General features: G+C 52.5%; 2 protein-coding genes and 1 pseudogene across 2 annotated transcripts; all 3 read left to right on the top strand.

The window, feature by feature from the left end:
• Window positions 1-2,639: 2,639 nt before the first annotated feature.
• On the top strand, window positions 2,640-3,134 carry LOC136526260 (uncharacterized). The gene has a single exon (XM_066518992.1). It carries the CDS (start codon window positions 2,640-2,642, stop codon window positions 3,132-3,134), a length of 495 nt encoding a protein of 164 aa, XP_066375089.1.
• Window positions 3,135-9,425: 6,291 nt separating this feature from the next.
• On the top strand, window positions 9,426-11,233 carry LOC136526261 (uncharacterized; annotated as a pseudogene).
• On the top strand, window positions 10,622-13,963 carry LOC136527132 (elongation factor 1-alpha-like). Its single transcript, XM_066519752.1, has 3 exons — window positions 10,622-10,771; window positions 11,457-11,941; window positions 12,863-13,963. Exons 2-3 carry the CDS (start codon window positions 11,480-11,482, stop codon window positions 13,742-13,744), a joined length of 1,344 nt encoding a protein of 447 aa, XP_066375849.1. The 5' UTR covers window positions 10,622-10,771; window positions 11,457-11,479; the 3' UTR covers window positions 13,745-13,963.
• Window positions 13,964-15,434: the final 1,471 nt, after the last annotated feature.

Here is a 15,434-nt window from a genome sequence, read left to right on the forward strand (position 1 = left end):
AAAACCGAGATGAGCCCCAGCGGCCTTGCCCGACCCCGCTCAGGAGTGGACAGGGACATCTTGACCTTTCTCGTTCAATTCTAGCCTTGAGCTAAACCCATAGAATCTCCGTCGAGGAGAGGCCAACGGGCCACCTAAGCCTATCAAACAGCTCAGGCATCTGCTGGGAGGTGGGTTAAGAAGTAGTGAAATGCCACATGAGGGCTCTGCCGACCCCATCAGTGAATGATGGACCCGGATTTCACATGAACATGCTCGTTAGCAAGCTCATTAAGCACGACACTCGAGCCATCGAGGCAAGTGTCATCAACTTAGCCCCTCCGGTTGTAGAAACAGAGGATGGGGTAACGTGCGAAACACAGCCGACCCCTAATAGACCCTAACAGGCCTGGGGGCTTGAGCCGCTCAATCCATGATCGAGAGACCAAGGTTCGAAGGTTGACCCACGAAGGGTCTAAGGCCGCCTCGCATCCAACAAGAGCTAGGGGAGAAAAACACAGATGAGACTTAGCGGCCCTTGCCCGACCTGCATTAAGGCAGGAAGGGTCATCTCAACAAGGGGGAATCTATTGGAAGGCGGGTCAAGGAGCAACGAAACACCACCCGAGGGCTTTGCCGACCCTGTCGCAAAGCAAACAAGATCGGATTCCGTCTGAACATCCCCGTTAGCGAGCTCATAAAGCACGTTAGTCGAGCCATCAAGGCAAGTGACATCGCCTTAACCCTGCCAGTTACAGAAACTACGGACAGGGCGACAGTCACAAAATGAGCTGGCCCTTGACCGAATCCCCACCATGCGCGAGGGCTCGAGGAAGGCCGGGCCAGTAATAAGACCAAAACGCATGATCATGCAGCGATCACCAAAATCCCAAGTATAGGGTACGTGCAAGACTAAGTTCCCTACCCTCACTCTAGTCTCCAGTAACATCCAGCCCCAGCAACCGCAAGGGGTCGGATCTCACTCAGGGGCTGACAAAGGTATGAGTACCTCCTTTCTTTTTTCGAAATAGTCATTACATCTGACCTTTTCCTCGCGTCGAGACTGGCGGCAAGGTTCGGGGGAACAGATAGGTAAGACCACAAAAAGCCCATGCCCAGACGGCTATGGTAATTTTGCTCACCAGCACAATCAAAATTTCCCCTAAACACCTCAGGCCCTGCAGTCTTAACGAGCGGAAGGGTCAGATCGCATAAATCTTTTTTCATCGTGAAAAAGGGAAAAAGGTTAGATCAAACAAATGAAACGAAATTGCGAAACAAAGTCATGAATCTATTTTCAGACATGAAAGTGCCGACACTTGTCCACATATTACAGATAAATATTTAACAAACTTATTTAACTAACTACTTCCTCGAAGGGAGAACCATGTCTTTCAGCCTGTCCGCCAGGTTCCACGCAATTGGAGTCACCGCCTTCTCAATCTCGTCTAGCTCGGGGTCTTCATAGCTAGGCGCGAAGCCTTGGCTCATTACCTCCAAGTTGATCTCCGGATCATAATGAGAACAGGCAACAGTGAAGGCTTGGGTGATGCCGGCGTGAAAGGCGTCCTCCTCAAGCTGGCCCACCCACGCCATGATACCAGCGGCACGAGTTGCAAGGGAGCTGGTCCCCTCCTCCTGCGCCACCTGCAGGTCATCGCAGACCACCACGACGGCAGAGCACAGAAGATCGTGCTGATCGCTTTCAACCTGAAGGGTCCCCCCGCACCTCGGCGAGTTCTGTGCCTAGCCCGACAGAAATTTCCTTAGCCTCCAGCCTTCGAGCCACCGTGTCTCCAAGATCCACCCGGAGGGCCCTGGCCTCCCGACGCGCCTCATCGCGCTCTCAGATGGCCCAGTCACGCTCCTCGTGGGCTATGCTACACTCTGAGCGAAGTCTTTCTTCGGTTTGGAGCAGCTTGTCCTGCTCCCTACATAGCCAGGCAATCACCTTGGCATCCTGGTTCGCTCTCTACTGCAGCGCCGTGGACCTATCCTTGTCTTTCAGCTTGAGATCCTGCTCCATCTCTAGCTCCTCTAGGAGCTCGACGGCCCACTAGCGAGCATCGATGTCCTTCTGGAGTAGCTCATCCCACTTCTTTTGGACCTTGGTGGCCACCTCCTCATCCAGCTTCACCCTCGCCGACAGGTCCTCAAACATCCCATGGATCTCCTCTATGTCTCGATGCGCTTCGGTCTCCCACCGCTGGGAGGCAGCGAGCTGGGCGCTCAAATCTCTACGCAGCCGGGCCTCCTCGATGAGGCGGTCCCATTCCACCTTCTGCTCACGGAGGAACCAAGATTTCTCCCGACTACGAGCAATGAGGGACTGAAAAGAAGACTCAGTGTCAAGAATACGATAAACATGAAGACAAGAAGAAAACGAGACAAAAGATCAAATGGATACCCAGCCATTGGGAATGATGACGTCGCATAGGGCGACCCAGGCCTGATCCAGGATGCCCATCATCGCTAAGATCCCTTCGTCAAGACTCCCCCACTATATGCTCTCGGCAGCATCGTCGAGCGAGAAGAGAGTCGACGTTGGGTCTTAGGGATCCATCCAGTGGAACGGCGACTCACCTCGCGTGGGCGAGCAGCTACCCCCCAACACCAGGGCCAAGGGCGACCCCCTACTGGGCCTCTCCACCACTGCCACGATGTCCGGAGATCCTCCGGTCACGTCCTCCACCATCTGGCCCGCCTCGGGCGCCGTAGCCTGGGCCACCGATGGCGTAGATTGTGCCACCCCCTCGAACGCCACCGTGGCTACATCCAGCGGTGCCGGGCTTGTTCCGGTCACGATCACCTCTGCTTGGGCCTCTGGTGGCATAGATTCTGCCACCCCCTCGGACACCACCGTGGCTGCGTCCGGCTACTTCTGCCTTGGTGCAGTCACGACCACCTCCACCGGCGACGCCAGACCCTCGGCTTGTGGTGCCACGCCCGCCATGGTGGATGCCACCGGCATGGATGGCAGCTCCATTCACTCCAACGCAGATGGCGGAGTCACCTCCGTCGCCGCTTGCTCGACAACCACCGAGGGCATGGGCGCCACCGCAGACGGCGCCAGACCGGCCAACGAGGCCGCAACATCAGCGCCGCTCCTACCCAAAACAGGAGCGACATCAAGCAATGATGTCCATCCCACCTAAAGGGCAATGCTCTTCTTGGGCGCCAACCCTAGAGAGTGGCCCCGTCGCAAGAACCTGCAAGAGGTAAAAGGCATAGGATGAAAACAGAAGAATAAAAGGGGGAGGGGAAATAGAGGAATAAGTGACCTACTCTGATGCCTTTGGGTGGTAGGAATGTTTTGGGGACAAACCCCTGGACCCCTGCCCCAACTCATCTAGGCAGGACCATTTCGAGCCCGCCCCCTGCTCCCGGGTAGGGGGGCTCGTCTCCCTTGTCTCCGAGGGCACGGCAATGGAGCCATCCCCCTCCATCAGCACCTCGGGGACGGCGGTAGATCCACCCCTTCCCATCCATCGATCCTCCGCTGGCAAACCAGGTGTGGCGGCGGATCTACCGGATCCCACCAGACCCAAGGACGGGCCCGGCTCTGCCGACCTCATGGACTCGCTTCCCTCCATGTGGAACGGGAAGGGTCCCTGCATGGACCGGTGGGCGTCTGTTAGCATATCCTCGTCCTCCAAGACATCGCAATCCACATCGGTAGCTACCTCATCGTCGTCATCGTCACTATCTGTCTCGTCTCCTCAATCACGCGCTTGCTGCTTCCATAGCAGCTCCTTCCTGAGCTCCCTCGTCCTTTTGTCCCACTCGGCCACAATACAGTTTGCTTTCGGTAGGGTCTGATCCTTCGACAATGGAGCCGGGCTTTCCATGAAGAACAGTACCCTCGGCTGGTCCCGCCATCCCAAGGTCAGCTTCAAGGGGTCAGAAATTCAAGTAAAAAAGGAGTATGGAGAAAGAATACTTACAAAGTCAATAAACCCCGATTCCGGCCACATTGGGGGATGCCCCGGCACCGAAAACACAAAATCAAGGACAACGCCAGCGGTGTCCTTTGAAGGCTCCATCGCCTCCTTGATGTGTTGTGCTACTTTGAAAGGAGGGAGCGCTTCGCCGATAAGCGCCATCCCTTCGAACGACGCCCCAGGCGCCATCTGGTGCAGGGGAAGCACGCGCGCCATCAGTGGCGCCACCCTCCTCACGTGGTAATCGCCAATGATCCTCGATCCCTTCATGCCCCTGTCCTTCAAAGTTTGGTGGGCAGCGAGAAGGTCGTTGAGGTTCTTCTTTTCCTTGATCGGGACGTCCCACTTCCACGACCCTGGGGTCTCCTCGATGACGCGCCCGGAGAAAACTAGCAGGGGGGCGGCGGCGTCATCCTTGACAAAGAACCATTGCGAATGCCACCCCTTGTTGGAGGTCGACAGGTGCATTAACGGGTACGCTTCTGCCCAATTGTTACGGAGGTGAATGCCAACGCATCCCACCGACGCGTGCAACTCTTGCTTGTCGACCCACTTCTTCAGAAAATTGACGGCGAAGAGATGCCGCCATAGGTCGAAGTGAGGATCAATCCCCAAGAACCCCTCACACAAGGCAACGAACGCCGCCATGTGCTAGATCCCGCTGGGGGTAAGGTGCTGCAGCTCCACCTGGTAGTAATCCAACTGCCCCAAAGGAACTTATGAGCGGTATGGTGAATCCCCGCTCATGGAAGTGAGCGAAGGACACAACATACCCTTTGGGCGGCGACGGCACGTCCTCATTACCGGGCAGCCGCCACTCCTCGGTGGCGGTCAGCGAGCAAAGGAGTCCATGGCGAATAAGACCCTCCAGGCGATGAGGGGTGATGCTGGATCCGCTCCACGGCTTCATTGAAACGACTGGGAGGGGGGCGGATGCAAGTTCGATGGTGGTTGTGATGCGGATTCGAGCTTGACGGTGGCCGCAATGTGAGTGCGGGAGGCCCTGGCGATTGGCGGTGGAGGTTGATAATGCGAAGGTGAAAAGGCGAAGTATGGAACCCTGGGGGTGAACCCCGTGGTTTTATAGGGGCGACAGATGCAAGAAGGGCCATCGTCCGCCTCAATCTCCGAGCCTGCCACGACACACCGCCACGTCACATCACAGGATACGCGCCCACGATCCCTATCCTTTCCCACCAAAATCATGCCGAATGGTTCACCTTCCCTAGGTAGACCGGGACTCTTTTTCCCACCGAGGGAATACGGGTCCAAGGGCCGGCCCAACAGTCTTGACGGCTATCCCAACGAGGGATGGGCCTACAAGCGACCAAGACTTAGGTACACCAGCAGCAGAGGGTCTCGATCCACAATTGAGTCCCAGCCAAGCTGACCCTAGACAAAATCCCCATGAACAGAATACCAGGGTTCCCTTAAAACTATCCAGTTGACAAAAACCGAATCCCACAGCCTTACCCACGAAGAATCCAAAATTCCCCCCCGGGCAGTTCTATCCGAATCACTTGAGGGCTCGGGGGCTACACCCGTCGGGTGCGCTCGCGCGCACCCTCTGGCGAATCGAAATACCCCCCGGACAATTCTATCCAAATTACCCGGGGGCTCGGGGGCTACTATCGAGGACCTAATACTGGGGTACCCAATGAGGTGAGACTAATAACCATCAAACGTTGATGCTTCTAGTCAGACAAGAACACTACTACACTTCTTGCCCGAACGACGAAAGATTGGTCCTGCCTCGCCCGACGGCTAAGGGCTGGCTCTGCCTCGCCTGACATCCGAGGGCGGGCTCCGCCTCGCCCGACCCCTGAGGGCTGGCCTCCGCCTCTCCCGATGGCTAAGGGCTGACTCTGCCTCGACCGACGCTCGAGGGCGGGCTTCGCCTTGCTTGACCCCTAAGGGCTGGCCTCCACCTCGCCCGATGGCTAAGGGCTGACTCCACCTCGACTGACGCCCGAGGGTGGGCTCTGCCTTGCCCGACCCCCGAGGGCTGGCCTCCGCCTTGCCTGACGCCCGAGGCGGGCTCCACCTCACCTGACCCTCGAGGGCTGGCCTCTGCCTCAGGCTGGCGTCCACCTCGTCCGACGGCTCAGGGCGAGCTCCGCCTCGCCCGACATCCAAGGGTGGGCTCCGCCTCGCCCGATGATCGCACCCTGCTCCTTCATGATGACAAGCACAGGGTATGATAGGACATTCGAGTCAAACATAGTATCGAGGACCATGCCCTACACGCCTATAGGAAGGTACCATCAGGATACGATGGGATGGGCGCTTTAAGCCCTTTCTGACATAACAGTGCCCGAATAGTGTTGTAGGCACTAACTTTTGTCCCACAGTGTAGTAGGCGCCGCCTTCAGTCCTCGGGCGCGGATACTAACACAGGCATACGACAGCCACTATGGTCCAAGACAGAAATCACATCATCTACAATGACGGACGTATGGTCACTTCTCCTATTACCCCCCGAGTGGTCACAACTGGGCTCTACGGCACGCCGCACCGTCCGCCGGCGTAGGATGGGATGCACCCACTTGCTAAATGAGGCCAGGGCATGGCCTACAAAGATCAGCGAACATGCCACCTCTAACACGGCCTGCCGTGTTAAGCGGGGCAGGCACAGGGAAAAAGGAGGACCCGGCTCCCTCAAAGGACCTTCGATACCTTCGGTATTTTCCTCTTTCTCCCATCTGTAACCCCTGCTCCCCCCTTGGTCTATAAAAGGGAGGGCAGGGCCCCCGCTAAAGGGATGGACACTTGAGGGATTAGTTCAGCACACACAATGCATCATGCATACAACCAAGCAGCGACCGAGCTCTTGACGCCCTTTCAACCATTCCATCAGCGACCTAGGACCTCTCCCTCTCTCGACCGTTTGTACCCCCTACTACGAACCTTTTTTGGTACTAATAACACGAGCAGCAGCAGACTGGATGTAGGGACATTCAGCCCGAACCAGTATGAACTTTGTGTCTTTTAGTGCACCATCCGAGCCTAACGTGCAACAATTATAAATTTACTAGCCGGTGTTGGTTCGAAACACCGACACTACCTCTCCTCTTCGGTGCCATCCCTCAGATCTGGAGTGCATGTGAATGCGAATGGGGGAGCACGAGGGCAAGGAGGAAGATGAAGTGGCAGAGTGGTAAAGGTGGGAGCGCGGAGTGCGGCGACACAGTTATAAAGACACCCAACCTACTTTTCGCATTCAAGGGTTTTTGGAAACTACACCATGCTGATTTGCGCCCCTCTGAATTCCCCAAAGTGGCGTGGTGGACCGTTATCTGGGCTTCTGCGCAACTACGGCCCATATCGCCCATCTTTTGACGCAACTTGGTAGTATACATCGAATATTCGTCGACCACTCCGCAATACCATCAAGGCTCAGTAATTTCTACTGTACAATCATTACTTCGGTTTTTTCTCCACGGTTTGAGTAATCGACACTTCTTGATTTATTTGAGATTTTCACTTGTGGCTCGGGGACTACGTCATCATTATGATTTGATTTCTCACCATACTGGGGACTATTGTTTTTGACCCTGGCACTACATGACCACGTCACCTACTGTCAGGCTAGGGGACTAAGTGGGCACACTTCACCTTGTGGTGAATGTGCGCCTTTTATTTTAGGGCTTAGCCCATGGACTGGTTGCCTGCTCGACTGGTCTTCTGCCTTTCTTCTACTTTCTGACCCTAGCACCACGTGACCACATCACCTACTGTCAGGCTCGAGGACTAAGTGGGCACACTTCACCTTATGGTGAGTGTGTTTTCTTTAATCTAGAAGACTCCGTGCCTCCTAAAGTTGAAGAAGATTATCTCCCTTTCTCGTGGTCGAACTCTAAGTGGGCACACTTGGTCCACCATGAGGAAATTTTCTATTTTGAACTTGAGCTCCTTACATCCTTCTGGCAAAGCCTTACTTGGGTAAGCCCGTGCTCGGCCGGACAGTAAAGCTGGTCGGTTACGATCCACAACTGCTCGGCGACTCATTAAGGTGGTCAGACTATGAGTCTAACTGCTTAGCTTTGTTTACACCTGCTCGGATAGGCTCAAGACGACGTTGCACAGTGGATACAAGGCGCTTGGGGACTAGCTGTGGGGGGTACGACCCTGGATACCCATGACAGACTACATGGGCTGCGCCGCTAGGGGTGGTCCAGCCCACAAGACGAAGCCTTGCGGAGCACGGTGCTGCTTGGCGCCCCCCGCAAGACACTAGGAAGATATCCTGAAGATACGGCGTAATCTGTTAGGATATGTTACGATCCCATGATCCCAGTAATCTGTTATTACTTACCGGTTATCTTCTAGATCTAACCATCTTGTAACCCTATCCCTGGCTATATAAGGCAGGTAGGGGACCCCCTCAAAACACACGCAACATCATACGATAGCGAATATAAACCAACAGACCACAAGAGTAGGGTATTACGTCGTGTAGATGGCCCGAACCTATCTAACTCTTGTATTTCTGTTGCCTTCTTGTTCTTGATTACGCGCACCTCTGCCGATCAATCTACCTTCGTGGGATACCCCTCGGAGGACTGTCGATAATATTCTATCGACACCCAGCATGTTCCAACCACGGCAGCGACGTCGACTCCTGTTGGTCCCACCCACCGGCCGCCAGGAGGATGGGGAAGGAATAGGATTCGGTGTGAGAGCAGCTGAGCCCGAGAGGCAAGAACATAGGAGCCAAGAGGCAGCTGACAGCCGATAGTGAAAGGGGCAGTGGAGGGCTGAAGGGCCTGTCGGCCGATTGGCCTCGTCCCTAACGTAGTAGCGTAGGCGGGCTGGGAAAGCTTCGTGCCTCCGTAGCTGGCCAGGCGGAGGGTGGCGACCGGTGGGTCCCTGGCTATGGCTGTCGGTCGGCTAGGCTTGGCCCTAGGCGTAGCCGCGCAGGAAGGAGCCCTAGCCCCTAGGCGTAGGCGGTGGAGGCCGGAGCGCGAAGGCGGTCGCACGGTCGCGGTCGTGGAGAAGGCAGATGCGGCGCGGTCGGGCCGGACGAATTGGGTCATGTCATCGTGGGGCAGGGTCCAGGCCATCGAGAGGTGGTACGGGGCCAGCGGATCTTAGAGGTTGCCGGCTAGCGAGGAGACAAGATCTGGGAGCTGCGGTGACGCCGATATGGAAGCGGCAATGGCAGCGGCGGCCTCTGCCTTGGTGAGTACGATCTGCACTCCCCTCCGAGTAAAATCGCTTGGATCGAACATGCTATGGAGGGGCATTTATCTTTTTGCCATCTTTACGGATGGCAACGCTTCGTTTGCCATTTTTACATGGGCACCCACGTATTTGCCATCGTAAACAGTAACACTCCTAATTTTTTGTCATTCTTGCTGATGTGGCATGCCACACAGTCAGCCAGTGTGGCAGCGCCTCTCCTCCCGCTGCTGCTTCTCTCTCCCTCCACTTGCTGACATGTGGGCTCCACTAGTCAGGTTCATCTTCAACCTCTGCCCACCAGAGAAGGCTACAAGCGCGGGGATGGGTCACCCCCATGGCGGTGGCATAGGCTGCTGCTGCGAGCTCTGCGGCGTGCCCGTGGCCATGCACTACATGTCGGACGTGGACTTCCTCTACGCCGCCTGCAATGTCAAGGTGCACGGCGCCAACTTCCTTGTGTCGCGGCACCGCCGCAATGGCCGCACGCGCCTCCTCCTCACGGTCGCGGGATTGTCTTCGCTGGCGCCGGACGAGGATGGGTACGAGTCCGCGGCGACATCCTACATGCCCACGACCAAATCGGCGGCGTCCGCAGCGGAGGAGCGGGGCCCGCGCGCTGGTCGGGAGCGGGATCCCAAGCCCGAGCCCGGGCGCACGCGTCGAGGTGGTGCTCGAGGGGTGGGCCAAGCGGACGGGCCTCGTGTCGAGGTCGGAGGCATGCCGGCGCGCCGCGCTGGTGCTCCTGGCCTACACCCACAACCTCGCCTCCACGCGCGTCGTCATGGCCGCCGCGCTGTAGCGGGAGGTGGCGGGGCGCGGTGGGATTGGTGGCGGGAGCGAGGGCGGCCATGGCGATGCGCTGCGTCGCCTGGAGGCGTGCGCGCACGTGCCAGCGCGCTCAGGTATGTGGCCGTCATGGCCACTAGGAAGAGCGGCCACAGGAACATGGTCCCCCTTCCGCACGCATGCTCGCCCCTTCTCCGGTGGCTAGAGGTTGAAGATGAACCTGACTGGTGGGGCCCACATGTCAGTGAGTGGAGGAAGAGGGAAGCCGTAGCGGGAGGAGAGGCGCTGCCACGCTGGCTGACTATGTGGCATGCCACATCAGCAAAAATGACAAAAATTACGAGTATTACTATTTGCGATGATAAATGTGTAGGTGCCCGTGTAAAAATGGTAAATGAAGGAGTGCCATCCGTAAGGATGACAAAAAGTAAAATGTCCCTGCTATGGAGAAAGAGATAGAAACCCTAGAGAAGGAACTCAGAAATGGAGATGGGGGAGACGAGGGTAACTGGGACAGCGCGGGGTGGCTCTTTGTCTAGCTACTGGACGCGCCTCGGTGGCAGCAGCCGTGCCAAACGATTAAAACACGGCCGGTTGGAACAAAGTCTTTACCTTTAATTTTCATGTTTCGTATTAGTACCTGGTTTCCACACGAGGCTTTGTTTGTTCATTTGTGACCCATGAAGTGTTTTTTGGGCCCAATAGCCCATTTATCCATGCCCTAACCCTAGGGCGCCTTCCATATAAAACCTAGCTCCATTCTTTTCTCTAACCCCCAGACGCAGTCGGCCGCCGCAGACCGGGAGTAGCCGACGCGCCGTCACCTTATCCTCAGATCAGCGGCGAGCCGTAACCACGCCACTCTGCTGACGCCCGACGAGGTACTCTGCCGCACGCGCGCTTGCCTTCCTTCTCTTTTTCGCTGTGCTTTGAGCCTGTTCGTTTGATGACCATGACCGGATCTACAAGGTTTGTCGTCTATGTGTGATGAGCTGAGCCGATTCATGCACTGGATTTCTAATCAAGTGTTGTTTCCGCCTCCGCTACCTTTATTTAGTGTCTATGTATGAACTTGGTTGCAGTTTACAACTGATTTGTCGAGCCATAAATTATAACCGTTTCGTTGTTCTAGACTAGATCCAGTTTCCGATCTATGATAATACGTGGCTGAGGCACTCCAACTCTGTTTTGTGTGTATGGACTGAGCCGATTCACGTGCTGGAATACTAATCCAATTTTTCCTTTCGCCGCCTCATCTACCTTTAGTATGTGCTCCGTATATAAACTTGATTGCAGTTTGCAACTGATTCTCGGCCCTAAACTTGATTGCAGTTTGCAACTGATTCTCGGCCCTAAACTTGATTGCAGTTTGCAACTGATTCTCGGCCCTGTATTATTACCATTGCCTTGTTCATTAGACCCAGTTTCCGATCTCTGATATTACGTGGGTGGGGCACTTCGGCTTTGGATTTTCCTGTCCTTGGATTATTTGGATTGTTTGATTAGTGGTTTATTCCCATATATTTATTTCTGACTGTTTTTATCTGCTAATTTTGATGTAAGCAGCAGTGTAACATTTCCCTTCAGCCATGGGTAAGGAGAAGACTCACATCAACATTGTGGTCATTGGCCATGTCGACTCTGGCAAGTCGACCACCACTGGCCACCTGATCTACAAGCTTGGTGGTATTGACAAGCGTGTGATTGAGAGGTTCGAGAAAGAGGCTGCGGAGATGAACAAGCGTTCATTCAAGTATGCGTGGGTGCTTGACAAGCTCAAGGCTGAGCGTGAGAGAGGTATCACAATTGATATCGCCCTGTGGAAGTTCGAGACCACCAAGTACTACTGCACTGTCATTGATGCCCCTGGACACCGTGACTTCATCAAGAATATGATCACTGGCACATCCCAAGCTGACTGTGCTGTTCTTATCATTGACTCCACCACTGGTGGTTTTGAGGCTGGTATCTCCAAGGATGGCCAGACCCGTGAGCATGCTCTCCTTGCTTTCACACTTGGAGTGAAGCAGATGATTTGCTGCTGCAACAAGGTATGATTCCAGGAATTTCTCTCTATTCTGGTTCATAATTTGAGATGCCTGGCCTTCAAGTTTAATACTGCATTTGCGTTCTGATTGAATATCTAATTTTAAGTTGTATAGTTTGACAAAATGAAGCACCAATTGCTTACGTTGAATATGCCATCTGCTTCCAACATGTTTATGTATGATAGCAATTCATCTTCATTAGTTTGCATAATCTAATATGATAGCAATTCATCTTCATTAGTTTGCATAATCTAATATGATATTTCCAGGAACATTTTTCTAATAGGCGATGTAAATTTATGATTCCACTTCTTTTTAGAATTTTTTTGAAGTTGGAATATTTGTAATGCATATGTAATCAAAGCATAAAGGTTTGCATAATTTAACTGTCTTTATATGATTGCAATTGTTACTTAGTTTACTTTGTCAATTAGTAGGATTTGCTGTCATGCAGCTGTTAAGGTCTGTATTTTTTGTATACTTTATATTCTACAGCCCACACATGTTAGCATGAATAAATTTGTGAAATGTTTATCCGCTGGCAGTTATTTTTGTTGACACTCATGTGGGAGCCTCCGGCACTGGGTCTGCCCCTTTTTGAAGGGCAGGCCTGGTGCAGTGGTGAGAGCTGTCTCACTGAGTCACCAGGTCGTGGGTTCGAAGTAGCCTCTGTAGATTTTGCGGGAGGAAGGCTTGCCTTGGTTTTTCCCTTTCCCAGACCCCACTCATGTGGGAGCCTCCGGCATTGGGTCTGCCCTTTTTAGTTATTTTTGTTGACACCCCTAGAATTTTTTTGCCTCAACCAAGTGTAGTGGTCCTGTTAGTTTTGATAAGTATGTTCTTGCATTTTTTACTGTTTGCTTGCTGTTTAGGTCACTTATCTCATTCAACTAATGGTATTGTTCGGGTTTTGCTGTTTTACAGATGGACGCCACCACACCCAAGTACTCAAAGGCCCGTTATGATGAGATTGTGAAGGAAGTCTCTTCCTACCTGAAGAAGGTTGGGTACAACCCTGACAAGATCCACTTTGTTCCCATCTCTGGTTTCGAAGGTGACAACATGATTGAGAGGTCCACCAACCTTGACTGGTACAAGGGCCCAACCCTACTTGACGCTCTGGACTTGATCAATGAGCCGAAGAGGCCTTCAGACAAGCCCCTGCGTCTCCCCCTTCAGGATGTGTACAAGATTGGTGGTATTGGAACTGTTCCTGTTGGGCGTGTTGAGACTGGTATCATCAAGCCTGGTATGGTTGTTACCTTTGGTCCTAGTGGCCTTACTACTGAGGTTAAGTCTGTTGAGATGCACCATGAGGCTCTCCAGGAGGCCCTTCCTGGTGACAATGTTGGCTTCAACGTTAAGAATGTTGCTGTGAAGGATCTGAAGCGTGGGTATGTGGCCTCCAACTCCAAGGATGACCCTGCCAAGGAGGCTGCTAGCTTCACCTCCCAGGTCATCATCATGAACCACCCTGGGCAGATCGGCAACGGTTATGCCCCAGTGCTGGACTGCCACACCTCACACATTGCTGTCAAGTTTGCTGAGCTCGTTACCAAGATTGATAGGCGGTCTGGCAAGGAGCTTGAGAAGGAGCCTAAATTCCTCAAGAACGGTGATGCTGGTATGGTGAAGATGGTTCCCACTAAGCCCATGGTGGTGGAGACCTTTTCTGAGTATCCTCCTCTTGGTCGCTTTGCTGTCCGGGACATGAGGCAAACGGTGGCTGTCGGAGTCATCAAGAGCGTGGAGAAGAAGGACCCAACTGGAGCCAAGGTGACCAAGGCTGCTGCCAAGAAGAAATAAGGTGTCTGGCTGGTTCTTTGTTTGCCCAAGTGATACCTAGTGGAAGCTTAATATCTCATTGCTGTTAGTGCGTGAGCAACTAAAACTTTGCTGGCAATGTTTGTCCGGTCGATTTAGTACTGTTATTTTCGTTAAAACCAGGGTGCTATTAAGACAAATTTCTGTTATTTTTATTGAACATCGGATGTGAGTCATACATGATTATGAGTTTTGTTACTAGTTGCTGTGTGTGTGTGCCTGTGTACCTATTTTGCTGTTTCTAAATTGCTGGTGATTCGCTTGTCCATACCTGTCTGCTGCCTTCAAATTTCACTTGATCTTCGATCTTTTTTATCATGAGTTGCCAAATCGCATATCAAGTATTTTGAAATATTCTCTCGAAACGTTTTTTTATAAATAATGTAGTCCAGAAAATATGACAAAATTCCTTCGATGCCATAAAAACCTTCTTATTCCTGATGTGCCACTGAAAACTATAGCTTTCCTTTAGTTTTAGCTTTTACCATCCGCTATAGCTTCCCTTAGTTTTACCATTTATATGCCTCCAAACATCAAACGCTGTTAAAATCGTCGGTTGTTCAAAACCAGCACATTACCTCTGCTTTATTATATATAAAAAAAGCACACCACTGAACGGCCTGCTCCTGCACTCGGCCGTTAAAATCGTCGTCCGCGCTTTTGCCGATGCCACCTGCTCGGCAATGCTCCAGCACTCCGCGCTTTGCCGATGCCACTTGCTCGCCATGCTCCGGCACTCCGCGCTTTGCCGATGCCACGTGCTGCGGTCGTGCGCACGGCGTGGGTGGCGTGCGGGATGGCGCACGTCGTGAGCTGCTCGCTAGCGTGTTTTTGTTTTCTTGTTTTGTTTTGCAAAACGTCAGAAAAAAGTAGCGTTTGTGTCTTAAGCTCTTCGGTGGGAGAGAGTGAATTTAAATCTTCATGTACGATGGACCAATGGGACGAAGGGAAGTAGAGCGATCGTCTTGCATGCGAGGGAAAATCAAAGAATTAACTCAGCGTGGGAAGAATTAACCTTGTTTTTTACAGTGGCGGAGCCAGAAATAGGGATCCGGTCAATTTTTTTTGATATATATGGACTGAACGTAGCTCATATGTTTAGTTTTTTCAAGGCGCATTCGTTGCACTTAGAACTTTGATTATAACACATTCAATAAAGGGCCTGTTTGATTTCCCGTGACTAAAATTTTGCTACTAAAACCAATGATTAAACTTTAGTTACCTCTGTTTGGTTTTAGTGGCTAAAACTGACTAAAGGCCATTAAAGCAGTTCAACAAAGACCAAACTACCCTTAATGAATGTCCAAATCAGGGTAGGGGATCAACAATAATGAGGAGCAACCCTTGTCCACTGGGCACTTTAGCCCACTTTTAATTATTTTTGGGTGACTAATGTGACTAAACTACTTTAGTATCTTTTTAGTCAGTTTGTTTGGCACTTTAGTAGCTAAAGCAACTAAAGTTTAGTAGCTAAACTTTAGCAGGGGAACCAACACAGGCCTAAAATATAAAATATAATGAAATGTAAGTACACATTCAGTAGAACCTAAAATTTTGAAACATCCTCAATTTTCCTTGAAGGGAAAATCCACAGAATGAATTTTAATATGATAAAACCAAGAACTGATTCCATTATATTATCATATTTCAGTCGATGTCACAGTCATACATC

The sequence above is a fragment of the Miscanthus floridulus genome, chromosome 19 (genome assembly GCF_019320115.1).
Source record: "Miscanthus floridulus cultivar M001 chromosome 19, ASM1932011v1, whole genome shotgun sequence".
NCBI classification, from domain to species: domain Eukaryota; kingdom Viridiplantae; phylum Streptophyta; class Magnoliopsida; order Poales; family Poaceae; genus Miscanthus; species Miscanthus floridulus.

Excerpts from the sequence above, each read along its gene's own strand:
- LOC136526260 (XM_066518992.1), top strand. The coding sequence starts at position 2,640 with ATGTCCGGAGATCCTCCGGTCACGTCCTCCACCATCTGGCCCGCCTCG.
- LOC136527132 (XM_066519752.1), top strand. The coding sequence starts at position 11,480 with ATGGGTAAGGAGAAGACTCACATCAACATTGTGGTCATTGGCCATGTC. Across the intron at positions 11,942-12,862 it reads TGATTTGCTGCTGCAACAAG|ATGGACGCCACCACACCCAA; the intron begins GTATGATTCCAG and ends GCTGTTTTACAG.